Raw genomic sequence first — 27,523 nt, forward strand, 5'->3', positions numbered from 1 at the left:
TAGGGACTACCATCAGTTTGGATCCACTTGGATCACTGATTTGGCATTGGTGGTCTTTAAACACAACTGAGTAACCTTTTTCCAGCAACTGAGCTATGCTGAGCAGGTTTCTGTCAATTTCAGGCACCAACAGCACATTCGAAATCACTTTGGTACCTGTAAGGGTGCATATCAGAACATCACCCTTGCCTTCAGCTTGAATAAAATGACCATTTCCTATCTTGACTTTAGTTCTGCAGCTTCTGTCTAAAGACTTGAAGATTGCAGCATCAGGTGTCATGTGGTTGGTGCATCCACTGTCTAGGAGCCAACCAGATGAGGACCTTTCCTGAGCAGCTGAGCATGACACAGTAAAGACTTGCTCCTCTTGGTCACTGTCCTCCTTAGCTACTCGAGCCTCAGCTTTCATCTGTTGAGACTGATTGCGCCTTGATTTGGCCTTGCTCTTACAGACTCTCTCAACATGACCCTTTTTCTTACAATGCTGACACACAGCATCTGGATTAAACCAGCATTTTTCTTCTGAATGACCAGCCTTTCTGCAGTGCTTGCAAGTCTGACCTTCTCTCCTTGCAGCATCATCCTTTGGCTTGTCTCTCCAGGCTTTCTTGCCTTTGTAGGCAGTATTTGTTCTTGCCTGAAAGGCACCTTCTTGGTGCTCCTCCAGTCTGCTTGCTCTCCTCTGCTCTTGAGCATATAGAGCATTGATCAACTCTATCAGGGAGATGGTGGACAGGTCCCTTGAGTCCTCGAGGGATGAGATTTTTGCCTCATACCTCTCAGGCAGAGTTGCTATAACCTTTTCCACTATCCTAGCTTCATTGAACTGCTCTCCAAGGAGCCTGATGCTGTTAACCACAGCCATAATCCTGTCAGAATATAGCTTGACAGTTTCTTCTTCCTTCATCTTTAAATTCTCGAAATCTCTCCTCAAGTTTAACAACTGTTGTTGCCTTGTCCTCTCAGTCCCTTGAAACTCTTCCTGCAACTTGTCCCAGGCCTGTTTTGGTGATTCACAGGCCATAATCCTTGTGAAAATCACATCAGACACTGAGTTTTGGATGCAAGACATAGCCTTGTGCCTCTTGGTCCTTTCATCAGCATGCTGCCTGATCTGAGCCACTGTTGGATTAGCTCTAAGTGGCTCTGGTTCAACATCAGAGTTGACCACCTCCCACAGATCGAAAGCCTGCAGGTAGGTCTTCATTTTGACCACCCATATGTGATAGCCTTCTCCATTGAAGACTTGAGGTGCAGCTGGTGAAAAGCTTGATGAAGCCATAGATTTGTATAACAGGTCCCTTAAGAAATAAGCTCTAGATACCAAATGTTGGTGCAACAGCAGAATCAAATAGACTCAGCAAGTATCTTGTCGAGCAAGCCTCGAATCTTGCTGAGCAAACAAACAATTTCGAGTTGAAGAAAGAAGAAAATAAGCTGAGGAAATTTTTGAGAATATTGATGAACAAAGTTGATTTCATTCATATGTTGAACAATGGCATAATGCCAATACAAAAACCAAGCAATTTGCTTGTCAAAATCTGCATAATGATACCTAATCATCACCTACTACCACTAATACATTGAAACTTGAAAAACTAAGCTTACACACTTAAACAAAGCTGACTTAACAGTTCAATTGTCATCAAAATTACATCAATCATAAACCTAACATAGTTCTAAATGAACTAAAGTACATTACATTAACTTAAGATTACTAGATGAACAAAATAGGAATAGTTCAGCTTGTTCTAGCAGCTCCTGCACGACTTGGTCTTCATGGCCTGCATGCTGTTGAGTTTGCTGCATGCTGAACCAACTTCATCACTCCTCCTTGGTTTTATTTTTATTTTTTTTCTCTTATATTACTTAATGAACACATTTTTAATCATCTAACATGTTTTTTTTTGGATCAGGTCTTGCAGGAATGTGGTATAACAAGCACATTTGTTATAGGAAGTGAAGTTCCGATTGTGTTTAAGCATTGCACTAACGAGCACCGAATCTCTTTTTCTTTGCCAACACCATCTCATCCAGATGAAAAGATCCATCGGTTCAGCTTATGCATTGTTTTCTCTTTCGCTCGTGATCAAATATTGGAGTTTCTACCAAGTGTCCACATTTTCAATGAGTCCAAAAGGATCATGCAGAGATATCGCTCAAGTTTCATCGGAATTCCTGAGACTAACGATAACACAATGTTGTGGTCGATCCATTGGCCAGTAACGGATTGTGAGTTTGAAGGTGGTGACCTTGTGAGTTGCATGGTAGTGCCTATTCATCTCAGCATAAGAAAATTTGGCGTTACTTATGAATCACAACACAACGTTAGAAATAAATATGGCTTTTCACACTTATCTACAGGTATGACTATGACTTCAAGTGATTATGTTTATGGAATATTACCCCATGCACTATTAACACTTATCTAAACTAAAGATATATCCTTATTGAAATAATAAATTTTTTTGACAAAGAAAACAATAAATTATATGAATATTTAATTTGTTTTCAATTACAAGACTATATATTAGTGAATACATCCTATTATTTTTTTAATGTTTCCTTTTAGATGTCAATAACAAATGATTAAGAAATGATAAATGTTGCAATTGGGATTTAATTAAAATAATTTAATTGTTTGATAAATGATTAATCCTATTATTTGTTTACAAGTTTTATAATACATTTTAGTGATGTAATATTAGTATTTTGATTTTTTTCATATAATATTAAGAGAAAGGGATGGGGTCACACGGTTTAAATTTGTATCAAATAGGTATTGGACAAAAGCTTGAACCAGCAACCTATTCAAGTCAAAACTACTATTTTAATATTCTAATAGGCATATCATGTTAATGATCACTAGAATTGATAAATAACACATTATTGTACATATTTTAGGAGATGAAGTTGCCACAAGAAATATGATGATGGACCTAACTAAAGACTTACCCAGTTTGGGATCTTATGGAAATGTTAAAGTGCAACTTTGCAGTTATATAGAAGAATCAAAAGTGGTTGCTTCCCCACAGGTTCCCTTTACAAGTTTCAACTTTTAAAAAATATTTATATACTATTTTTTAAATCTTATTCTATAACCCAATGCTACAGGTATTATACGATTACGGCATAATTACAACATTTGATCCATTGCCATTTGATTACAATGGCCACTATTTTGGCCATCAAGTTGGCAAGACTAAGGTTTCAATATCAGTGCCCCCAAACTCTAGTCCAAAGATAAGTTGCTTCTTAAATTCGATTATCATTTTTTCTGCCAAGAATGATAAAACATATGGATTTTTACCATGCCTTGAAATTGTGAACGAGACCAAAGGTATAAAGTGGACCTACTCCAAACATTTCATGGGAATTCCTGAAACCAAGAATACCTTATACTGGACGACTTGTTGGAACTTTAGGGGTGATGAACTAGAAGCTGGTGATCGTATTAGTCTGCGGGTTCTTTCAAATTTATCTGTACTAGAATTAGGGATTGACCTTGTATATGATTATGAGCTAGATGGCAACCCAAATTTTTTCTGTCAGTTGCCATGGATGAGTAAATGTTTTACGTATCTTTTCGGGATTTTTGTTTTTCTGTCGTCACAATCCCAAAAAAACTTGTATAGGTTGCAAAGTTTAGTCAAATGCTGATTATTGTAGGAATTGAAATGGAGCAAATGAATATTTTGGTTTAGTCATTGCCGCCTTGGCTTGGCTGATTTCATCTTATATTTAATCTCTAATTCTTTTATGTATGCTATCGATATTGATTTTTGTTCAAGTTCTTCAATGAAGCACCTTGTTCTTGGTAATTCAATTAACTTGTGCTTTTAACCAGATGTCGTGGAGTTATTTTTAACTATTATTAGGCTAAATCTTTAGAGAAAATGGTGATTTCTATTTATGTTTCTAATATTCACGCTTGTTTTCATTGGAAGGGACTCTGGAAATCTCTAAGTACCATGGCAAAATGTTGGACGTGTTTATTCCTAACAATAGGAATTGAAAAGGTCTATCTTTTGGTTTTGTAAGATTTGCAAGAATTATGGACGCTAAGAGGGCGATTAGTAGACTTAATTGATTTTGTATATACGGAAGTAAAGTGAATGTGAACTTAGCTCGCTTTCAGGAAAGAGTGGTGTACTAAAAGAAAGTTGAAAATGGTAAGCTAGGAGGTGATGATCGTAGAGATGAATTAGGAGTAGAAAACGAGAAAAAGCATTCTTGGGAGAATATATTCTTACTTCATTCTACCCTTTTGAAGATTTATGTTAAATTCAAACTGTTGTGAGTTGGTAGCCATGATGGAAATTAATTCTGTAACAGTTTAATAGGGTGGAGCTAGAAAATTTTTTGAAGGGAGGCCGTAATAAAGTTATATATTTTTATAACAATAAAAGTAAAATTTCACTATTTTACTAGTTTATATCTTTATAATTTTTAAAATATTAAATTAAAAATTTTTCATTTTCACTCGAACTGTTTCACTCAACATAATAAATTCATGGGTTAATCGATTTCACGGCATTTAAAGTAGTGAAGACGATGGGATAAGGCTAAGGTTGATATGGGATGTGAAAAAGCAAGTAAGAGCAGTAGACTATGAAAAGTCATAATATATTATAAACATTTCTTACGTTACATTTCAACCACCTCTTTAATTCCACCAGAATCCGATACTACTCGCTCTTGAGTGTAATTATTCGAATAGGGATCATATCTCTTTTATAGTGGAATACTAATTCTTCTTATTACATGGCTTGTTCATAAGAGTTCTCTTAGAATATCAAACAAATATCAGTTGGATGTTCTGGTTTAAATATTTAATTTTCAAGAGAATATATTCTTATCTCACTCTACCCTCTTGAAGATTTATGTCAAATCCAAACTGATGTGAGTTGATAGTCATGATAGAAATCGATTCTCTGGCATTTCAAGGAGTTTTGCTCGTAAGTAAAAGTCTTCCGTAAAAATATTAGATAAGTAATTGGTAAAAAATTTAATTCTAAAGGCAACTAGCAAAGAGCTGTTTAATATTTTTCAACATTCATGAAGGGTTTTTATGTACTTTTCTTTTAATGTAATAGATTTTTCTCCCTTAATAGTGGAACCACGAGAAGCAGAATGTTTTACAAGGAATATTCTTACTTGATCTATTCAAAATGTACTTGGCAATTAGTTCTTTCAAGGAAAACCATAATAATTTTCCTTGAAATCCTGGAAATCTTTTAAATCAACTAAATCATCTCACTCAAATACTTTATTAATTTTATACAAATTATTCTTCGCATCAACTAATATTATTCATGACATTGCACCCACTTTCCTATAGAATTATTTTTACCATGCAAGGAATTATCTCCATGAATTACTGTCATGTTTTAGTTTAAGATGAGTAAATTTCGATAAGTAATAACTTTGTTGATGAACATAATATCTATTTTGATGATACAACATGCTTTCTTTTGATTCAAGAAAGACTTTCAATGACTTGAAATTGAACCATGATTTTAAAGGACTTGGGTTTATATAAGATTATATAGGCGGTAATTCAATTCCCTTTTCCTTGTTGGAAAAGGAATTCTATTTTGACTTTAACTGTGATTTTTAAGTTGTTGTTTTCTTATTGTTAATTATTTAAAAAAATAATCGCATTTTAACTTGCAAACTTAAATCTTAAACTATTATCTTTATGTTTACTTTCTGATGATAATTAAACAAAAATATTTGGTTTTAAAATTTTAAAACAATCAAATATGAAACACAATTCACATATATGAATAATGATGAAGCTTGACGTGATTAAATAAATATTAAATTTTGTTATATTTTTAATAATGAATATAGGTAAAATGGTAATAAACCGGCATTTTAATGTCATTTAAAACGTGTCAAATAAATATTAGATTAGATATTCAATATTAAGAATCAATATATATTAATTGAATTAGACATTATAATTAGTCATGACTGTCGAAATTTAACATTGTAAAAATTAATATATATTGAATTAAATGACTACCATACATAATCTTATTCAAACCATAATAATGAAAAAAAGAGTGTGTTTAAGACAATTTCGTTGTATTTGTTTGTTCTATGATCCAACTATGGTAGGTAAGCGTGATGTAGGCTCATCATACTCCCATCCAGTAGCTTTAATTTGCTCTAATGGAATCAAAAATGAATCAATCCTTTTAACTTCTTCTTCTTCCTCCTCTTCATCATTGGAAATAATCTTTATTTCCAAAAAAAGTTTTGGGTCGATTTTGGAGTTCCAATCAATATCATCGATATACCTATCTACTGCATTACTTGGTAACCTATTTGTGCAAGGAAAACGATAATAATATTCCCAGAATCTTTGTTTGGCTTCCTGGAAAGCTTTTAAACCAGCTGAATCATCCCAGTTGAATACTTTATCTGTTTTGAACAAATTATTCTTTGATTCAACAAATCTTTTCCATTACATTGCACCCACTTTTATGCGGAATTTTTTCTCCCATGGAGGTAATGGTTCCCATGAATTACCGTTATCATTCAGTTTGGGACGAATAAATTTCAGACTGTAGTACCTTTCTGGGCGATTATGATATCTTCTTCGATAGTATGACATGATTTCTTGTAATCCAAACAAATAAATGAATTGAAATCACTAATGATATGAATTCATAGTGAAGAGATTTGTTGGGTTTATATAATATTATTAGAGTCGGTGGTGACTCAATCCTTTTCCTTGTTGGAAAAGGAATTCTAATTTCAGTTTGACTATGATTTCTATTTTCTAAATATTTGTATAATAAAATTGTAATACCCAATTATTGCCTGGGCCAACATACAGAAATAATAAACCAAAAACTGAAAATAAAAAACAATAAAAGTCCATAAATAAATAAAAAAACAAAACAAATAGCAAACCCAAATCTGACCCAATGCAATACCCAATAACCAAATCAGCCCAAAACTAAAAAACAAAAAACCCTAGAACCTTCAACCGCTGCTCTCCCACATGCGCGCCTCCAGCCCCTTCCATGTCACCCCACGAACGGCTTCTTCCGTACGACGGTTCTACCTGCAAAATAGGACCATAAACAGCAAGAAAGAAGCACACTAGAGGCACGATGGAATAACGGCAAAGATATCGAATAATGAAGGGCAGAGAGAAAAAATAGATATTATTTTATTTATTTGTTTTTCCGTTTTTTCGATTCGGCTATATATAAGGCCGATTCCAAATCTGTAGGTTTTTTTTTTGCAGATCGAATCAAAAAAGAAGGGGGGAGATCAGTGTAAAAAAACAAAAAGCGGTGTAAAGAGAAAAAGGGGAAAATACGAAAGAAAGAAGAAAATTAGAGTTTATTAAAGGTGAAAAGTTTTTCTTCTTCTTTTGATAATTTCCCGTATATTTAAGTCAAATACGAAGAGAAATTTTTACAAAACCTTACCCGTATGTTGCATTGTCGGAACCTCCATACTTTCGGCTTCGAATCAAAATAGGGTGGGTAATGGCTGAGTTGAGAGTGGCGTTGTGGGCATAGGTTTAGTCTGTTGGAGAAATTAGAATGGTGACTGATATTAGGGTTAGCATTGGTTTTGTTTTAACGTGAAAGAAACAGCACCGTTTGGACTTTATCCCAAGGTTCAATGGCTTATTTCCACGATTGGTACTCTGCTTTTGTACATGCTTAATTGATTCTTTCATGCTTCTTAAATGCGGCTGCATTTTTCATCGTTTATTTCAATTTTGTCCATGCTCGGAGCGCTACGTTTGGAGGGTTTGGAATATTTCCGAATTGGCTCTCCATGTTACACGCATTTTGCAAATTCGCCCTTTGTTTTATTTATTTATTTTCAATTATGTTTTGATTATAATTTAATCGTTCGTATTTGTTTTACTAATTAAGTTTAATATTAAGCTACTGTTATTATTGTTATTGTATTATATATTACTGTTATTTTTAGTATTATAGATTATTATTATTATATTTATTTATATTTTCATTTATTTTTCAAATATATGTATAAATTACTTTGTATATAGTTTTCTTTCAAGTTGTTTTATATAATAATTATTTTAAAATCATTCTATACTATTTACTTTAAATCAATTTATATTAGTTATTTTAAGCTCATTTCCGTATAATATTTATTTTTTATACCTATTTAAATAATTTTTCATATCTTATTTTAGACTCTATTTCATTATATTCATTGCAAGTCTATGTATATATTATTATACTATTATAAATATTAAATTCTCCATTTTATATATGCTATTTATTTAAATAATATACTATTTTCTATCATTTATTCTTAATTTTCTCCATCTTTACTTCATTTCAAATTTTCCTACTTGTCATTTGTTCTAAATATTTTATATTGTGAATATGTTGATGATTTTAAATTTCCTCTCTCTCATGAAATGTTTTTTAAGCTCGTTATATTAGATTTATGATCATTTGTTTAGCTTTTCTTTCAAAATTGATTTTAATTCATTAGTTTTTGAGTGTTGGTTTTAGTATTCACACAATATATGATGTGGGATTATTATTATGAGTATTGTATTGTTTGCTCGTATTTATCGATGCTTTGTCATTATTAGCGCATATTTTAGTGCACGAATTCTCACCTCCCATTGTACGTTATTATCCCATCATATTTTGTTCGTTTAAAAATTGCATTTTCATTAAAATATTGGAATCGTTTTCTTATAATTTTAAAATATTTGGCATTCACATTTTTCGAGAAGGATTGTGTCCTAACTTACTAGGCTTAAATTCTTTCGATGAATTTAGCGAGCCAAGTATTTGTTTTGCAATAATATCACATTTTAAATAAAAATTTGTTCTCGGGAATCCAAGAATGTTGGGTCCTAACTTATTGGACGTGACGTTTTGTCATCTCGAAATAAAACTTTCTAATAAATAAAGGTAATATTCGATATTTAAAATTTTGAGAAATTGTGCCCTAACTTATTGGGTTTCGATTTTCTTCATTTAACCTAAATAACCGAATATCCTTCTTAGGTTTAAATGCATGAGTTTTAAAAATCAAAAGACAAAGTTAATTTTGAAGATTAAAAACGTTATACCCTAACTCACTGGGTGTGATGTTTTGATTCTTTGAAATAAGAATGTTTTATTATTTTAATTTATTCAAGTTAAAAAAGTTTTATTTTAAAATCTTTTTTAAATTTTCGACACCAAGACATTAAACAATCAATTTGGTACCGATTTTGGGCGTTACGAGGATGCTAACCCTTCCTCGTGCATAACTGACTCCTGAACCTGTTTTTTTAAATTTCGTAGACCAAAATCGTTTTTAAGGTGAGCTGATCACACCTTAATCAAGGATCGGTGGCGACTCCAATTTTTATTTTTAAAGTCGACAACTAAATTTTTGTTTTATCAAAAAATGGTTTCGACAAAAATTATTAAAAAATAACTATATTTGTATTGATTCGTTTCCCTCTGATTGATACGTTACATCCCTAGCTTCTCTAGAATCCTCGTTGACTATCTGATCTCTTCACCCATTGGTGTTCCCCCAAGAATGTTTTTTCTCGTTTTCCCCTCCTAATTCATCTCCACGATCATCACCTCCTAGCTTACCGTTTTCAACTTTCTTCCAGTACACCACTTTTCCCTTAAAGCGAGCTAAGTTCACATTTACTTTACTTCCATATATACAGTATCCATTAAGTTTACTAATTGCCCTCTTATCATTCACAATGCTTGCAAATCTTACTAAACCAAAACGTAGACCTTTTCGATGCCTTTTGTTAGGAATAAACGCGTCCAAGACTTTGCCATGGAACTTAGAGATTTTCCATGGTCCCCTCCAATGAAAACAAGAAGGAAGATTAGAAACATAAACTGAAATCACCATTTTCTCTAAGGATTTAGCCTAGTAATAGTTAACAATAACTCCACGACATCTGATTAAAAGCACAAGTTAATTGAATTACCAAGAACAATGTTCTTCAATACTATTCCAAATTCAATTTTGGAACTTCTGTTATCATAGCTTTCAACTGTTTGAAACTCTGTTAGCATTAGTCAATCACACATAACTAACATTTTCTGTAGCAACTTCTTCATGGTAGAGCTATCATCAACAAGCCTGAACAAATCACCTGTAGTATACAATAAATCTTAGAGAACTACACACTTCTATATTATTTTTCAGAGATTCCCTAATTCACATTTATCAGGAGTTCATTCGAAATAACTCAAATATCTTCTGCTGTTAATAAAAGGTTTAGAAAACTTATTTCTTGAAATTAAAATTCACATTTATTGATTTTCACAAATAATTATTTCTCTCTTAATATCTGTAACACTGTTTTTCCAATACTAACCGTGTTCAATTTTTTTCTTCACATGAATTGAGTATCTTTAATTATATAGCAACAACTCTGATAAGATACAGCTAGAAACTTTTGTCTATTAAATATATAAAGTGACTATGCAATTGATAATCATATACAATAATCAACATTTGTCTAAACTTTGCAACCTATACAAGTCTTTTTGGGATTTCGACGAAATATAAACAAAAATCCCGAGAAGATACTTAAAACATTTACTCATCCATGGCAACTGACTGAAAATATTTGGGTTGTCGTCGTCTAGCTCATAATCATATACAAGGTCAATACCAAATTCTAGCACAGATAAATCTGAAAGAACCCGAAGAGTAATATGATCACCAGCTTCTAATTCATCACCCCTAAAGTTCCAACAAGTCGTCCAGTATAAGGTATTCTTAGTTTCAGGAATTGCCATGAAATGTTTTGAGTAGGTCCACTTTGTACCTTTGGTCTCGTTCACAATTTCAAGGCATGGTAAAAATCCATATGTTTTATCATTCTTGGCAGAAAAAATGATAATCGAATTTAAGAAACAACTTATCTTTCGACTAGAGTTTGGGGGCACTGATATTGAAACCTCAGTCTTGCCAGCTTGATGACCATAGTAATGACCACTGTGATCAAATGGCAATGAATCAAATATTGTAATTATACTGTAATCATATAATACCTGTAGCATTGGATTAGAGAATGAGTTATTAAAAAGTATATAGTATATAAATAATTTTAAAAACTTGGAACTTGTAAAGGGAACCTGTGGGGAAGCAACCACTTTTGATTCTTCTATATAACTGCAAAGTTGCACTTTAACATTTCCATAAGATTCCAAACTGAGCAAGTATTTAGTTACGTCCATCTTGATATTTCTTGTGGAAACTTCATCTCCTAAAATATGTACAATAATGTGTTATTTATCAATTTTAGTGATCATCAACATAATATGCTTATTAGAAAGTAATAGTATTGACTTGAATGGAGTGATAATTAAAACTTTTATCAGACACTCATTTGACACGAATTCAAATCGTGACCCATCCCCTATACTCAATATTGTATGAAAAAAAGATATCAAAGTATTAATGTTATTATCACTAAAATGTATTATAAGACTTGTAAGAAATAATCAATTATACACATTATATCTTTATTTTTTATTTTTTATTTTTATATAAAATATAAACTTTAAAACTATTAAATATGTTAATCAAAACTCCACTGTTATAATTTTATCCATTATTTTAGTTTCCACTTCTATTAGTACTATTGGATTAATCATTTATCAAGCAATTAACTTATTTTAATTAGACCCCAATTGCAGCATAACTTTATAATTATCATTTTATTATTAAGCTAAATTTCTCTCATAATCTATTAAATTGTCACATTTCTTGATAATATTTTTATTGTATTAGAATGTCTTTTAGAGAAACATTCATCATTTCTTGAACATTTATTATTCACATATAAAATGAAACAATAAAATAAATATAATAGGATGTATTTACTAAAATATAATTATTTGAAGTCTACTCATACCTTTAGAAAAGTGCGAAAGGCCATATTCATATCTAATGTTGTGTTCTGATTCATAAGTAACGCCAAATTTTCTTATGCTGAGATGAATAGGCACTACCATGCAACTCACAAGGTCACCACCTTCAAACTGACAGTCCGTTACTGGCCAATGAATCAACCACAACATTGTGTTATCGTTAGTCTGAGGAATTCCAATGAAACTTGAGCGATATCTCTGCATGATCCTTTTGGTCTCATTGAAAATGTGGACACTTGGTAGAAGCTCCAACATTTGATCACTGGCTAAAGAGAAAACAATGCATAAGCTGAACCGATGGATCTTTTCATCTGGATGAGATGGTGTTGGCAAAAAAAAAGAGATTCGATGCTCGTTAGTGCGATGCTTAAACCCAATCGGAACTTCACTTCCTACAACAAATGTGCTTGTTATACCACATTCTTGCAAGACCTGATCCAAAAGAACAAGTTAGATGATTAAGTAGTATAAGAGAAAAATTAGATTTAAAATTTAAGTTGGAGAACTATTGGACCTGTGGGGTAGCTAGCATTATGCTGTCTGTTAGGCAGCTATAAAGTTGCAGTCGATTTCTGTTAATGGAATCCACGTTGAATAATCTTCTAATCTCTTCTGCTTCAAAGTTTTCAATTGGTTCCACCTTGAATAGATCTTCAACCTCAGTCAATTTTTCACATCCAAAAATATTAACACATCGTGTGGAAGACAAGAAGCATGGAAGAAGTTCAGAATTGACTCCAAAAATAAAGTTGCACTCAAAAACATCGATCAAGACCGGAAGCTTTGGAATCATTTGGAGTTCAGTGCAAGAAGTCAATAGAAGTTCATCAAGTTTTGTAAGGTTTTTTAAGCTTTCGGGTAGGTAATGAATTGGATTTCTACTTAAATTTAAGGATTTCAAGGAAGCCAAGTTACAAAGATCATTGGGCATGACATCATTAGATAATTTGCAACTTTCAAGGCTTAACTTTACCAAAGAGCCCGGTAGAGATGCCCAAGAGAAACCCAATCCTCTGCTTCTTTTCAGTAAGAGCCACTGCAACCCCAATCTTGATTGATATATGGCAGTTTCATCTAAATTAAGCACCTTCAATGATTCCATATTATGCAACTCCCTAGGAACATCATCAAGTCTTGAACAACCAGATAAGATAAGCTCTTCAAGTGATATTAATGAACCAATTGTCCTTGGAAGTTTCCTAAGACTTGTGCAATCTTTAAGGTTCAAGAAAGTAAGCATCTTTAGCTCACCAATGGATTGATCAACTTCCACCAAATTTATGCAGTCTTTGAGCATCAACTTCTCAAGGCTAGGGAGTCCTGAAAAGCTTGGGGTTTTAAGAAGGCTATGTGAATGGCTGAGATTAAGGATCTTTAAATTTGGGAGGCACTGCAAAAAAGGAAAACCCTTCATTTATATATCATTGTTTCTCACACACAAAAAGAAGGAATATTAGTATATATCATACCTCTGTATCCTTCCAAACTTGTTTAAGTTTACTGTTGCGCATGTCGAGAACAACTATTTCATTGATATCAAAATCCACCGGAAAAGATTGCATACAAAACCCATGCCAACGTAACCATCTTAATCTTTTGGGAAAGTCTTTGAAGTCTCCTTTAAGTCTCACATAATCCAGTTGAAGCAGTTTAAGTCTCTTCATCTTTGCAAATGCTTGAGTTTCCATATCAACATCATTTGACATGAGAAACTGACTTTTGGAATGCTTTGGAAAATGTAGAGTTGTATTTGTCCTTTTAGCCTTGTCTTCTAGCAATACTTTTAGGTCAAGTGTGAGGCACTTAACTGTTCTGGAACCCTGCATCAGAAAAACTTTTTTAAAAAATAAAAAGAAATTTGATAATAAAAAAACAAAGTAGTTTACATGCACACAAGAAAAAAGTTGAGTAAAATGATGTTTCTTACAATTTTTTCTCTTATTACATCAAACGCGTTCTTATGCCACAATCTGCTTCGTTTCACAATATCAGAAGATTCTTGACGAATAATTTCTCGTCCCATATCTCAAATCATTTGGTGCATCATTAGCTTGTTTTTTTCATTAATGATTAAGAGAGAGCTGCCTACTAGATTTTCAATTCCAATTGTTGTATAGAAATCACAACCATCTAGAATTGTAGTCGTGTAATATCTATCCTTCCCAATGAATAAACAAACTATGTCAAGGAATAAATTTTTGTCATGATCGTCTCCCAAAGAATCATAACTTATTCTTAGAATCTTTTGAATTTTGCTGTCAGGGATTTCTTCCAATTTCTCCAATGCACTTTTCCAAGAACTCACACTTTTACTAGATAATGAAGAGCCCAAAACTTGAAGAGCTAACGGAAGTCCACCACAGTGTTTCACTAAACTTCTTGCATATGCCATTGAACTTTCAGGCACAGAGTTATGACCAAAAGCATACCAATTAAAAAGTTGTAGCGGTTCACTTGAAGCTAATTCTTTTACTTCAAATAGCTTCCTTAAGCCTCCACAAGTACTAGTTGATGCTTCCAAATCAAACATTTGGCTTATAAAATGTGCGTTCAATAGGCATCGGTTTCTACTAGTTATGATGATTTTACTTCCCGGATGAAAAGGAATTTGAGTTCCCATTAATTTTCTTATTTTTTCCAATTCATCAACATCATCAAGAACAAGAAGAACTCTTCTACAACATACAATTTCTTTGATCTTGTTAATTCCATTATCTATATTGTATAATTTATGTGATTTTCCTTTAAGGATATTTGAAATAAGTTGCCTTTGCAAACGGACTAAACCATTGCAATCTTGACTTGTTTCTCTAACATCAGCAAGGAAACTATAACCTTCAAACCTCGGGATGTTTTGATTGTAAACAGCTTTGGCAATGGTTGTCTTCCCAATGCCTCCAATGCTACAAATAGTTGCAATGCCAACTTTATTTGCTCCATCTTGTTCTAACCATTGATTAATTTGTGTCACGAGAGAATCTATTCCAACTAAATAAGGAGGGACATACAACGAAATAAGATGAAGTTTATTTTGAACTTCTTTAACAATATCTTGGATGAATTGTGATTCATGCCTGCAAATTTAAAAAATACAACTCAATAGTAAAATCTTGGAAATTAAGTAAAAGTTACTAATGTATTTTCTCTTTTCTTGCATATATTTTGATTGTTTTTATGAGATTATATGTTCAAGTAAAAATAAGAAACTAATGCAACATTTCAACATATATGATACATTCAAAATCAAATCAAATAAATTAAGCAACATAAAAATTAATGAAATTCATTAGAGAAACAACCTATACTCAAAATTTCAACTTTCTCTTTGTGAAAGTTTAATAAATTCATGTTATTTACAAGAATTTATATATTTATTTTTTATTTATTGTAATATTTTGAATATGTGTAGACCTATTATACGAATAACTTGGATATAATTGTTGCAAATATTTTACCGCAAAATAGAATTGTTAAGGAGACCAAACTGAATGTAAATAAAATAAGAATCATTGTGTTGTGGAAGAACCACTGTAATATTAGAGGCAAATTCGCCCTGATCGGTGTAATCGTGTAATGGATATTACCCCCCAACACAATACTCCAATATTCGTAAACCCAATAAAGAAGATGGAACACGATTGACAATACTCGAAACAATCCTACTTAAAACCTAGTCTCTTATACAGAATTTCCCTCTCGTGTAATTTTGCAGAACACTATAATTTAGAGAACATAGAGAAGTTGTTTTTCTCTTGTTATGTTAGGTAGGAGAATGACCTCCTATTTATACTATTTTTTGATGAGCAAAATGGTAAAATAAAAGTTTTAGTTTATAAAAATAACAAAGGATTTTTCTAACTGAAAATATTCTAAAAATATTTTCTGCAACAGTCAGAAGATTTTCCGCAATTCAAAATATTCTTTTGCATTACCAACAATGACATCTTAGAAAACCACAAATAGTGTCATTAAATTAAAGAGGCTATTTCTTTTTATTTTTAACTCGTCAAATCCAAGTTGTTCATGTGATAGGTGCAAACGTATTTAAAATTTGATCTATGTGTTTTAAAAACATCCCATATCAGATTCGAGCTAACATTTAATGCTTAAGCTGATGACTTATTTGATAGAAAGACATCATTGATACAATACTAATATTTTAATGACTTAATTAAAACATGTTAATGTTTGAGAAATAATTTAAAATCTGAGTTATAATTAACCCTCTAAAATGGATTGAAGTAACCATTTTAATTTCCAAACGCTACCTAACAATATTTTCTATTAATTTTCTTTCTACTCTAGCAAGTCTTAATGAAAAGGATTGAAGTAATCATATGGAACTTGGTTAAGTGTATAACGTACCTGTCTTGTAGAACCATGCCTCCTATAGCCGCAACTTCTTTTAAAGCATTCCTCCATCTTCGTAACATGTTGGTTTCGGACTCGAAGTTTTGTTCATGTTGGGTAAATGCTTCTGCATAACTTCCCGTCTGGTTCTTGACTTGACTCGGATCCACATAATAGAAAACTGGCAACACAATATGTTTAGAGGATTTCTTGTGCTTCAATATCATTACAAGTTCGTTAAGACACCATGTGGATGCAGCATAATTCTTTGAGAAAACAACGATAGAAATTTTGGAGTGGTGTAGTATTGCTTTTTCAATTTCATCTTTTATGTTATTCCCTCTCTCGATTTCCTCATCATCTCTAAATGTTTGAATTCCCAAGTGCACCAAAGCTGTGTAAAGATGATCCGTGAAACTTTTGCGCGTATCTTCACCTTTAAAACTCAAGAATACATGATAACTACATCGCGAGATTTCTGACATTGCCATTGAAGAAGAAAATGAAGTCGTCCTGTATTTTTTATGTAATAACAAGGTTCCAGCATATATATATATATATGAATGGCAAAGCAGATATTATTAGCAGTCAAGTGGCAGTTCCCAATCCATGGCGGGTCAATCCTTCCACCAGTTCATACAACTGCCCGAAGAAATTCATGTCGGCCATGTTGTGTTTTTCCAAATCTACCAACTTGGGTTACGTATTCTATATTATTAATTTTGCTTGACAAATACAATGTATTGATTAACTTGATGGTTATAGCTAACACAACACATATATAGACATCATCTTCAGGCTAATATTAGTAAAAATATTATGAAGGTTCTGTATTTTAAGTCATATTATATTTTGCTTCCTCTACTTAAAAAATAGTAAATTAGTTTTTGTATATTAGATTAAAAAGTAAATTAGTTCATTTGTTAAAAAAATTATTCATTTGTTAAAAAAATTATCTATTGTTATTGTTAAAAATTGATCCATGTAATCAACATGAAGTATATAAGACAAGCCACATGCAACTATCTGGTTATTTCGTCATTCACGTTAGTTTTTAACAACAAAAATGAATGACATTTTTAATAGAAATGATAAATTTGTTCTTTTATCTAATGTATATGGACTAATTTGCTTGTTTTTAAATAAAATGGGTTAAATACAATTTGACTCTCAATAGAATGATCTCCATGATACTTTTACCGGCTAATACCTTGGTGGATACACTCAATAATTAAACCACAACCACATATATCACATAGACATCACATTAAACATTCAAGCTCGGTATAGTAAAGAGACAATTTTAGTATCTATGCATGAATGAAGAATTAATTGTTTTTGGAAAAGAATTGGTGATTAAATTGATCAGATCATCAATTTTTTATTTGATTTGTTCGTGTTATCTAAAATAAATAAATTTTTAAAGACTAAAAAATAATAAAAATAAAAATTCACTTATATTGCACATTAAAGTAAATTGAAAATGTGAATTGAGAGGGACATAAGAGAAGAAGAATAATTCCGAAGTATTTGGTGTGGAAAATATTGGTACTAGAAAACGCGTTTCAATCGCTTTTCATCTCGGACTCATGCTTACGGTCCATTTGGTGCTCAACATTTGGTCCATTTGGTGTGGAAAATGCAACGAATATTCTTACCATATCTATTTGTTAAGAAATGGCTTAAAATTGGTAGTGGATTGTTGTTGTTGGTAGTGGGTTGTTGGTGGTAGTGGATTAGTGGATGGTTGTTGGTGTCCATTTTCAACCACAAATCTTTGCCAAAGTTTTGGACAATTATGTCCTTGAACTCTCTTATAAATAGAGAGGTTCATTAGCCATATTGATCATCCCAAACCAAGAGAGAGCAAAGCTTGTTCTTTGAAAGCTAGGATTTTAGCTTTCGGGTTTTCTATAGGGGTTGAGAGTTGTGAGGTTCTCGGGTTGTGTCTTGAGTGTAAAACACTTGTAATCTTCATCTTGTTATAGTGAAATTTCTTTTCGCCTCTGCCCGTGGACGTAGGCATTAAAGCCGAACCACGTAAATCCTTGTGTTCACTTTATTTTTCGTTCCGGTCAATTTACTTGTAGTCATATCGGAGTTCTCGAATCGATCCTTTCCGCAACAAATTGGTATCAGAGCGTAGTTGAAGGAGTGATAATATTTTCTGAATTGCCCTGTGACTGCAGCTTTGTCTGATCTTTCACATCAGGAAGAAAATATTATCATTCATTCAAAGGTTCCAAATTATGGCTACAAGTGTTTCATCGACTAAGTATGATGTCGAGAAATTTACCGGGAAAAATAGTTTCAGTTTATGGCGCATCAAGATGCGGGCAGTGCTGGTTCAACAAGGATTGCTAAAAGCATTGTCTGGTAAAGATAAATTACCAAGCACGCTTTCGGAAGAGCAAAAGGATGACATGCTAGAAAGAGCACATAGTGCTATTCTGCTATGTCTAGGAGATGAAGTGCTACGAGAAGTAGCGGATGAGAAAACCGCGTCCGGTTTGTGGCTCCGGTTAGAGAGCAAGTACATGACGAAGTCATTGACGAACCGGCTCTACCTCAAGCAAAGACTCTATGCCCTGAAGATGGAGGAAGGTACACCTGTTTCCCAGCACCTGGATAAATTCAATTCCATTATCATGGATTTGAATAATATCGATAACAAAATCGATGATGAGGACCAAGCAATAATTGTTTTGTGTTCTTTGCCTCCCTCGTATGAGAATTTTGTTGATACAATGATGTACGGTCGTGATGACCTGACTCTAGAGGAGGTGAAAATGCCTTAAGTTCCAGTGAGTTGAGGAAGAAAATCACTGGTAAGGTGGTCGAAAACAATGAAGGCGAAGGCTTGGTTGCTCGAGGAAGATCCAAGGCAAAGGGTGGAAGTTCAAGTAAAAGCCATCCTAGATCGCAGTCCAAGAAGAGAATACAGTGCTACTACTGTAAGAAGTACGGGCACATGAAGGTAGATTGTCCGAAAAGGAAGGAGAAATCAGAATCACAGGAGCAACAAAATGATCGTGCGAATGTAGCTGATGCAGATTCTTCAAGTGATGCCGAGATCGTTCTTGCAGTATCCGACTCTTACGCTGGTGGGAGATGGATTCTTGATACGGGAGCTACATTTCATATAAGTACTTCGAAAGATGCATTCTCAACATACGAGAAGCATTCTGGTTCAGTACTAATGGGAAATGACCACGCATGTCAAGTCATGGGGATTGGAACAGTTCGTATAAAGATGTTTGACGGTATTGTTAGAACTCTAACTGATGTTCGGCACATTCCAGAAATGAAGAAAAATTTGATCTCTTTGAGTACGTTGGACAAGAAAGGCTTTCGGTACTCTGCTGAAGGTGGAGTTCTCAAGGTATTCTCGGGTGCTTTGACTGTGATACGTGGTAATTTGGAGCGGGGCCTTTACTTCCTCGATGGTTCCTCGGTTACAGGTGTTGCGGGAGTGTCATCATCAGATGATCTAGATTCTGACACCACGAAGTTATGGCATATGCGGCTCGGGCATATGAGCGAGAGAGGCTTATCGGTGCTAAGCAAACGAGGATTATTGTCTGGGCAGTGTACAGGAAAGTTGAATTTCTGTGAGCACTGCGTCTTCGGTAAGCAGACTCGGGTAAAGTTCAGCACTGGGATTCACAAGACAAAAGGCACAGTGGATTACTTCCATTCTGACCTTTGGGGGCCTTCTCCGACAATTTCTAAAGGTGGTTACAGATATCTGCTTACCTTTATCGATGATTACTCGAGAAAGGTTTGGGTGTATTTTCTGAAGAGCAAGTATGAGGTTCTCATCAACTTCAAGCAATTTAAAGCTTTGATCGAAAATCAAACAGGAAAGAAGATCAAGCGATTCCGGACGGATAATGGCTTGGAGTTTTGCTCAGGTGAATTCAATGAGTTCTGCAAAAATGAAGGAATAGTGAGACACCGCACTGTTCGTCGAACACCACAACAAAATGGAGTTGCAGAACGCATGAATAGAACTCTCTTGGAGCGAGCTCGTTGCATGCGATCAAATGCTGGGCTCGGTGAAGAATTTTGGGCTGAAGCTGTTAATACTGCTTGTTATTTGGTTAACAGATCTCCGTCAACAGCTATTGAGCTGAAGACTCCTGAGGAAGTATGGTCTGGTTCTCCTGCTGATTACTCTGGTTTAAGAGTGTTTGGCTGCCCTGCGTATGCTCATGTAAATGAGGGAAAACTCAAACCGAGGGCGAAGAAATGCATATTTCTTGGATACGGCCAAGGGGTGAAAGGATACAGGTTGTGGTGTCCTGATCCGGTTTCGTCCAAGTTCATCATCAGCAGAGATGTGACTTTTGATGAGTCATCCATGCTTCGATCCACCACAAATTCCCGGGAAAAGGAGGAGTCAGATAGAATGGGAGATCACGGTGTTGAGAAGCAGGTGGAGTGTCAGGTGGACGCTCCAATTCCTACGGAAGGTACTTCAGTCCAGGATGATCAAGTTGAGGTGCAAGATTCCGATGAAGATGAGTCACCTCAAGAAAAACCATATAGCATTGCCACTGGAAGAACGAAGAGACAAATCAAACCAAATCCGCGTTACGCTAATCTGGTGTCTTTCGCGCTCAGTGTGGCGGAGTCCATTGGTATAGAACCTTCCAGTTATAATGAGGCTGTCACGTGTGATGAGTCGGCACAGTGGGCAATTGCTATGAGTGAGGAGATAGAATCTCTTCACAAGAACCATACTTGGGAGTTGGTTAAGCCGCCAAGTAACCAGAAGATAGTTGGTTGCAAATGGGTCTTCAAGAAAAAGGAAGGCATCCTAGGGGTTGAAGCAACTAGATTCAAGGCACGATTGGTTGCTAAAGGCTTCACTCAGAAAGAGGGGATTGACTACAATGAAGTTTTCTCCCCAGTCGTAAAGCATTCTTCCATTCGTGTATTACTTGCCATGGTGGCCAAGTCTGATCTAGAACTTGAGCAGCTTGACGTAAAAACGGCGTTCTTGCATGGTGAGCTCGAGGAAACAATCTACATGCGTCAACCAGAGGGTTTTACAGTTCCTGGTAAAGAAGACCATGTCTGTCTATTAAAGAAGTCTTTATATGGATTGAAACAATCCCCAAGGCAGTGGTACAAGCGGTTTGATAGCTTCATGATTCAGCATGGTTACACAAGATGTGACTATGATGCTTGTGTCTATCATCGGAAGCTCTCAGATGGTTCGCACATTTATTTGTTGCTGTATGTTGATGACATGTTAATTGCTTCCAAAAACATGTCGGAAATCAACAAGTTAAAGTCGCAGTTGAGTGGTGAGTTCGAGATGAAGGATCTGGGTGCTGCCAAGAAAATTTTGGGCATGGATATTCACAGAGATCGCAAGGCGGGCAAGCTTCGTGTGTCGCAGAAGAACTACATTGAAAAGGTTCTTCAACGCTTCGGCATGGATAAAGCGAAAACTGTGAGTACTCCGTTGGCACCACATTTCAAACTCTCTGCAGAGTTGTCACCACAATCTGATGAAGAAAAGCAGCAAATGTCTCACATTCCATACTCGAGTGCAGTTGGAAGCGTGATGTATGCAATGGTTTGCACTCGTCCAGACATTTCACATGCAGTTAGTGTGGTCAGCAGATACATGAGTTGTCCTGGCAAGGAACACTGGCAGGCCGTGAAATGGATTCTCAGGTACTTGAGAGGTTCTGCAGATTTATGCTTGGTATATGATCAGAGTGACTGCACTAGCAGTGTCACGGGCTATGTGGACTCTGATTATGCTGGAGATCTGGACAAAAGAAGATCTCTGACGGGTTATGTTTTCACTTATTCTGGAGGAGCCATTAGTTGGAAAGCTGTGTTACAGTCTACCGTAGCCTTATCTACGACTGAGGCGGAATATATGGCGTTAGCAGAAGCAGTGAAAGAAGCATTGTGGATGAAAGGTCTAGTAAGCAGTTTGGGTTTACAACAGGATTTCACTGTTGTATTTTGCGATAGCCAGAGTGCCATACATCTGACTAAAAATCAGATGTTTCATGAACGGACCAAACACATTGATGTCAGATATCATTTTGTTCGGGAACATGTTACGCAAGGTGACATTGTTATCAGCAAGGTTGCTACCGAGAAGAATCCTGCAGATATGTTAACTAAGGTGATCCCTGCATATAAGTTCAAGCATTGCTTGGACTTGATAGGTATTCGGGATTGATTAGCGCCAGAGAGGCGTTTGGAAGAGGTGATCCAGTTCGAGGAATTCACTATGATGTTCAGCTTGGTAAATTTCAAGCCAAGGTGGAGATTTGTTAAGAAATGGCTTAAAATTGGTAGTGGATTGTTGTTGTTGGTAGTGGGTTGTTGGTGGTAGTGGATTAGTGGATGGTTGTTGGTGTCCATTTTCAACCACAAATCTTTGCCAAAGTTTTGGACAATTATGTCCTTGAACTCTCTTATAAATAGAGAGGTTCATTAGCCATATTGATCATCCCAAACCAAGAGAGAGCAAAGCTTGTTCTTTGAAAGCTAGGATTTTAGCTTTCGGGTTTTCTATAGGGGTTGAGAGTTGTGAGGTTCTCGGGTTGTGTCTTGAGTGTAAAACACTTGTAATCTTCATCTTGTTATAGTGAAATTTCTTTTCGCCTCTGCCCGTGGACGTAGGCATTAAAGCCGAACCACGTAAATCCTTGTGTTCACTTTATTTTTCGTTCCGGTCAATTTACTTGTAGTCATATCGGAGTTCTCGAATCGATCCTTTCCGCAACACTATTTTAAAATTTTAATATAATTAAAGAAAAACAATTCACATATATGAATTATCAAATTTGACGTGCTTAGAGAACCTCATGTAATGACTTGATGATTAAGGTTATTCATAAACCCAAATATGGCCTAGATTTGAATCGCGCTACTTGCGTTAGTTATTCGAGCTTTACTTGTTATTGTAATTAAAAAAATTAATATAATTAAATAAATATTGAATTTTTTCACATTTAATATAGAGGACATAAGAAGAGGAGGATAATTCCCAAGTAATTGGTGCGGAAAATAGTGGTACTAGAAAACGCGTTTCAATTACGTTTCATTTTGGAGTCATGCTTACGTTCCAAGACTTTAGACCATTAGCAATTAAAGAGGGGATTCAACAAAATTACATAATAAATGCGTGGGCCAACCAATTTCAGTGCAATAAAAGTAGTAAAGAGGATGGGATAAGGTTAAGGTTTACATTGTTGGTAATGCAAAGTGGAATCCCTCGTTACAGCCTTCAAATTTTTTGGTTCACAATATTTTAGGAAGAACTCGATTCAAATAATATTTTTTCGTGATTATTTTTTTCAATAATATCATTTTTAAAATTTAGATCTATATTTTTTTAAAAGTATAATATGTCTTATCATTATGTCTAACAATTGCTAATTATTCAAATAATAATGTTAACAAAAAGGTTGAGCACCAAATGGTTGATAAGTACTAACAAGCTCATGGTCTAAAGTCTAGATCGAGTAGCACTATTATCCAAAACGTAGTGAAACAAATTAATTCTTTCTCCAACGTTTAATTATCAATTTTATTGTTGTGACTTCATAACTAAAATTTAGCTGATCCCTTTAATCAAGTGTGTAATTATTCGAATAGGATCATGTCTCTTTTATGGTGGAACACTAATTCATTTTATTATATGGACTTGTTCATAAAAATTCTCTTAAAATATCGAACAAATATCAATTGGGTGTTCTGATTTAAATATTTAGTTTTTAAGAGACTATATTCTTACCTCATCATGCCTTCTCGAAGATTTATGTCAAATCCAAACTGATGTGAGTTGGTAGCCGTGATGATAATCAATTCTCTAATATTTCAAGGAGTTTTGTCCATAAGTAAAATCCTTTGGTAAAAGTATTAGATAAGTAATTGATAAAAAATTTCATTCTAAAGGCAACAAGCAAAGAACTATTTAATATTTTTAAACATATATTGTTGCGCGGAAGCGTGTAAAAGAGTAAAATTATTGTACTAAAAAATCACACTAAGTTCAATTCCCAGGAAAGAGAGGTGGATCACGAGGATCGCTTAAGTACCAGATCTTTCCTAGCCAGAATATCCCTCTATTGTAATTTAATAGCACAATAAATCACTACAATCACACTCGCAAATTATCCAAAATAAACAATAAATAACACTAGAATTTTAATGAGGTTCAGCAAATTTTGCCTACGTCCTCGGGCACTACCAAATATATTTCACTCCAAAATACAAGTGAAATTTTACAAATAAGGAGAGAGAATAATGCCTTAAGTAGAGAATGGCATTTGTGGGATGGTGAAAATGAGAAATAGCAAGGCCTATTTATAGTTGAAGCTCAAGGATTAACTTGCAAAGTCTCTATACAATTAGGGACCAAATTTGCAATTATCCCAAGCCAAATTTCAACCCAAAAATCCATGCCTTAAATGCTTAGATTTTCGGTGCCAAATCTCTGACACAAATATCTTTGAAAAGTCAAAGATTGTAAATTGCCAATAATCTCCACCTTGAAGATTTGATTAGGATAATCTTATCTTCACACAATTCTTTCTACCTTTGACAACAATACTTGATAGTGCCTTCTTCAACTGTTAAACTTGCAGGATATTGATCAAGTTCAAACAATGTTCGAACTTGATTGTTGTTACCACCTTGGTCATCATATCTGCGGGATTATCTGTAGTCTTGATCTTCTGAAGACGAATTTTCCCCTCATCAATAATTTCCCGCGCAAAATGGAATCGTACGTCGATATGCTTTGTACGTGCATGATAGACTTGATTCTTTGCTAAATGAATAGCTCTTTGACTATCACAATACACGTCAATATGCTCCTGAACCAATCCCAAGGTTTTAACCATACCTTGTAACCAAATAGCTTCCTTTACAACCTCTGTTACAGCCATGTATTCGGCTTCTGTGGTTGACAATGCAACTGTAGACTGTAGTGTAGACTTCCAACTTATTGGTCCTCCAGCAAGTGTAAACACATAACCGGTGGTTGATCTTCGTTTGTCCAAATCACCGGCATAGTCAGAATCAACGTACCCAATAACACCTTTACCAAGTGTAGTATCCTGCTTGAACAGTAATCCAACATCCACGGTCTTCAAAATATACCGTAGAATCCATTTCACAGCTTGCCAATGTCCTTTTCCAGGATTATGCATATACCTGCTCACTATACTAACTGCTTGTGAAATGTCGGGTCTTGTACACACCATTGCATACATCAAGCTACCCACTGCATTAGAATACGGAACTTGTAACATGCATTCTTGTTCCGTATTCGTCGAAGGAGATAGTTGTGCAGAAAGCTTGAAATGAGAAGCCAACGGAGTACTTACAGGTTTTGTCTGCTCGTTCATGCCAAACTGCTGTAGTACTTTCTTCAAATACTGCTTCTGAGACAAACTAACTCTGCCTTGAGCTCTATCTCTACATATTTCCATGCCAAGAATCTTCTTAGCTTCACCTAGATCTTTCATCTCAAATTCAAGATTGAGTTGAGTCTTCAATTTCTCAATCTCAACTTTACTCTTAGATACTATCAGCATATCATCAACATATAAGAGCAAGTATATGAAAGTTCCTACTTGTAGCTTCTGAAAATACATGCAATGATCAAATTTACTTCTTGTGTACTTTTGCCCTTTCATGAACTGATCAAATCGCTTGTACCATTGCCTCGGAGATTGTTTCAATCCATAAAGCGACTTCGTCAGTTTGCAAACCCAATTTTCTTTATCAGCAACCTTGAATCCATCAGGCTGAGTCATATAGATTTCCTCTTCCAAATCACCGTGTAAAAAAGCCGTCTTCACATCAAGCTGAACTAGTTCAAGGTCATATTGCGCAACCAAGGCTAGCAAAATCCGAATAGACGAATGCTTCACAACTGGAGAAAACACTTCATTGTAGTCTATTCCTTCTTTCTGAGCGTAACCCTTTGCTACCAATCTAGCCTTGTATCGAATTTCATTTTTACCAGGAAATCATTCCTTTTTTGCATATACCCATTTGCATCCAATTGCCTTCTTTCCCTTGGGTAGTGTCACCAACTCCCAAGTCCTATTTTTATGAAGAGACTGCATTTCTTCATTCATAGCTTACTTCCACTTTACACCATCAGGGTTACTTATTGCTTCTGTGTAAGTAGAAGGAACATCATCATCTGCAATTGGAAGTGCATAGGCCACTATATCATCAAAGCGAGCAGGCTTACGAATCTCTCTTCTTGGCCTCCTATATGCAATTGAATCTTGTTGCTGTGGAAGTTCTTGGGTCAAAACTTCTTCATCATTTGTTCCTTCAGTATTAGCTGGATCATCATTAACCTTTTCAAGCTCCACCTGCTACAAAGTGCCACTGATTTTGTCATCCTTTTGTGAATCTTTGTTCTTCATCATGGTTGATTCATCAAAAGTCACATCTCTACTGAAAACAATCTTCCTTGTATCAGGACACCAGAGACGGTATCCTTTTACTCCACCCGTTATACCCATGAATAATGCTTTCTTTGATCTTGGGTCTAACTTAGATTCTTTTACATGATAATATGCAGTGGAACCAAAAACATGTAAAGAATCATAATCAGTAGCAGGTTTACCAGTCCACACCTCTATAGGAGTTTTTCCATTTATTGCAGCTGATGGCAACCGGTTGATTAGATGGCACGCATATGTAACTGCCTCAGCCCAAAATTCCTTGCCCAATCCAGCATTGGACAACATACATCGAACTTTCTCCAGTATAGTCCGATTCATACGTTCTGCCACCCCATTCTGCTGTGGTGTATCCCGAACAGTGAAGTGTCGCACAATGCCCTCATCTTGACATACTTGTAGAAATGGATCATTTTTGTACTCAGTACCATTATCTGATCGAAGTCGTTTGGCCTTTCGACCAGTCTGAGTCTCCACCATCTTCTTCCACTTCAGAAATGCATCCAAAACTTCACTTTTTCTTTTCATTAGATACACCCATACTTTTCTTGAATAATCATCAACAAAAGTAACAAAATAGTGCATACCTCCCAAAGAAGCCACTTTGGTAGGTCCCCACACGTCACTGTGAACGTAGTCCAGAATTCCTTCCGTACTGTGAATTGCTGAACCAAATTTTACCCTCGTCTGCTTGCCCAGAACACAATGTTCACAGAATTCCAATTTGCAAGAATTTTCACCTTTCAACAAGCCTTGCTTCGCCAAAGT

The 27,523-nt window shown here is 34.8% G+C and overlaps 3 protein-coding genes and 1 long non-coding RNA gene across 4 annotated transcripts in view; 1 reads left to right on the forward strand and 3 right to left on the reverse strand.

The window, feature by feature from the left end:
* Nucleotides 1-1,978: 1,978 nt before the first annotated feature.
* On the forward strand, nt 1,979-3,760 carry LOC107932315 (uncharacterized). Its single transcript, XM_041090569.1, has 3 exons — nt 1,979-2,364; nt 2,905-3,035; nt 3,115-3,760. Exons 1-3 carry the CDS (start codon nt 2,145-2,147, stop codon nt 3,658-3,660), a joined length of 897 nt encoding a protein of 298 aa, XP_040946503.1. The 5' UTR covers nt 1,979-2,144; the 3' UTR covers nt 3,661-3,760.
* Nucleotides 3,761-6,789: 3,029 nt separating this feature from the next.
* LOC107932366 (uncharacterized) lies at nt 6,790-7,928 on the reverse strand. Its single transcript, XR_001693370.2, has 2 exons — nt 7,455-7,928; nt 6,790-7,081 (listed from the first exon to the last, which is right to left on the reverse strand). It is a non-coding gene; the product is annotated as an uncharacterized lncRNA (long non-coding RNA).
* Nucleotides 7,929-10,435: 2,507 nt separating this feature from the next.
* LOC107932318 (disease resistance protein TAO1) overlaps nt 10,436-27,523 on the reverse strand; it is a 46,572-nt gene continuing 29,484 nt past the window's right edge. The window contains exon 7 of the mRNA XM_041089914.1: nt 10,436-11,266. Coding sequence (XP_040945848.1) covers nt 10,503-11,266 — 764 coding nt within the window. The 3' untranslated portion in view covers nt 10,436-10,502. The remainder of the gene's footprint in view (nt 11,267-27,523) is intronic.
* On the reverse strand, nt 13,347-14,196 carry LOC107932316 (disease resistance protein RRS1B-like). The gene is made up of 2 exons (XM_041090571.1): nt 13,861-14,196; nt 13,347-13,753 (listed from the first exon to the last, which is right to left on the reverse strand). Exons 1-2 carry the CDS (start codon nt 13,954-13,956, stop codon nt 13,397-13,399), a joined length of 453 nt encoding a protein of 150 aa, XP_040946505.1. The 5' UTR covers nt 13,957-14,196; the 3' UTR covers nt 13,347-13,396.

Source organism: Gossypium hirsutum, chromosome D03, assembly GCF_007990345.1.
Source record: "Gossypium hirsutum isolate 1008001.06 chromosome D03, Gossypium_hirsutum_v2.1, whole genome shotgun sequence".
Taxonomy (NCBI): Eukaryota; Viridiplantae; Streptophyta; class Magnoliopsida; order Malvales; family Malvaceae; genus Gossypium; species Gossypium hirsutum.

Excerpts from the sequence above, each read along its gene's own strand:
- LOC107932315 (XM_041090569.1), top strand. The coding sequence starts at position 2,145 with ATGCAGAGATATCGCTCAAGTTTCATCGGAATTCCTGAGACTAACGAT. Across the intron at positions 2,365-2,904 it reads CTTTTCACACTTATCTACAG|GAGATGAAGTTGCCACAAGA; the intron begins GTATGACTATGA and ends TACATATTTTAG. Across the intron at positions 3,036-3,114 it reads AAGTGGTTGCTTCCCCACAG|GTATTATACGATTACGGCAT; the intron begins GTTCCCTTTACA and ends CCAATGCTACAG.
- LOC107932316 (XM_041090571.1), bottom strand. The coding sequence starts at position 13,956 with ATGGGACGAGAAATTATTCGTCAAGAATCTTCTGATATTGTGAAACGA. Across the intron at positions 13,754-13,860 it reads ATGTAATAAGAGAAAAAATT|GGTTCCAGAACAGTTAAGTG; the intron begins GTAAGAAACATC and ends TTTCTGATGCAG.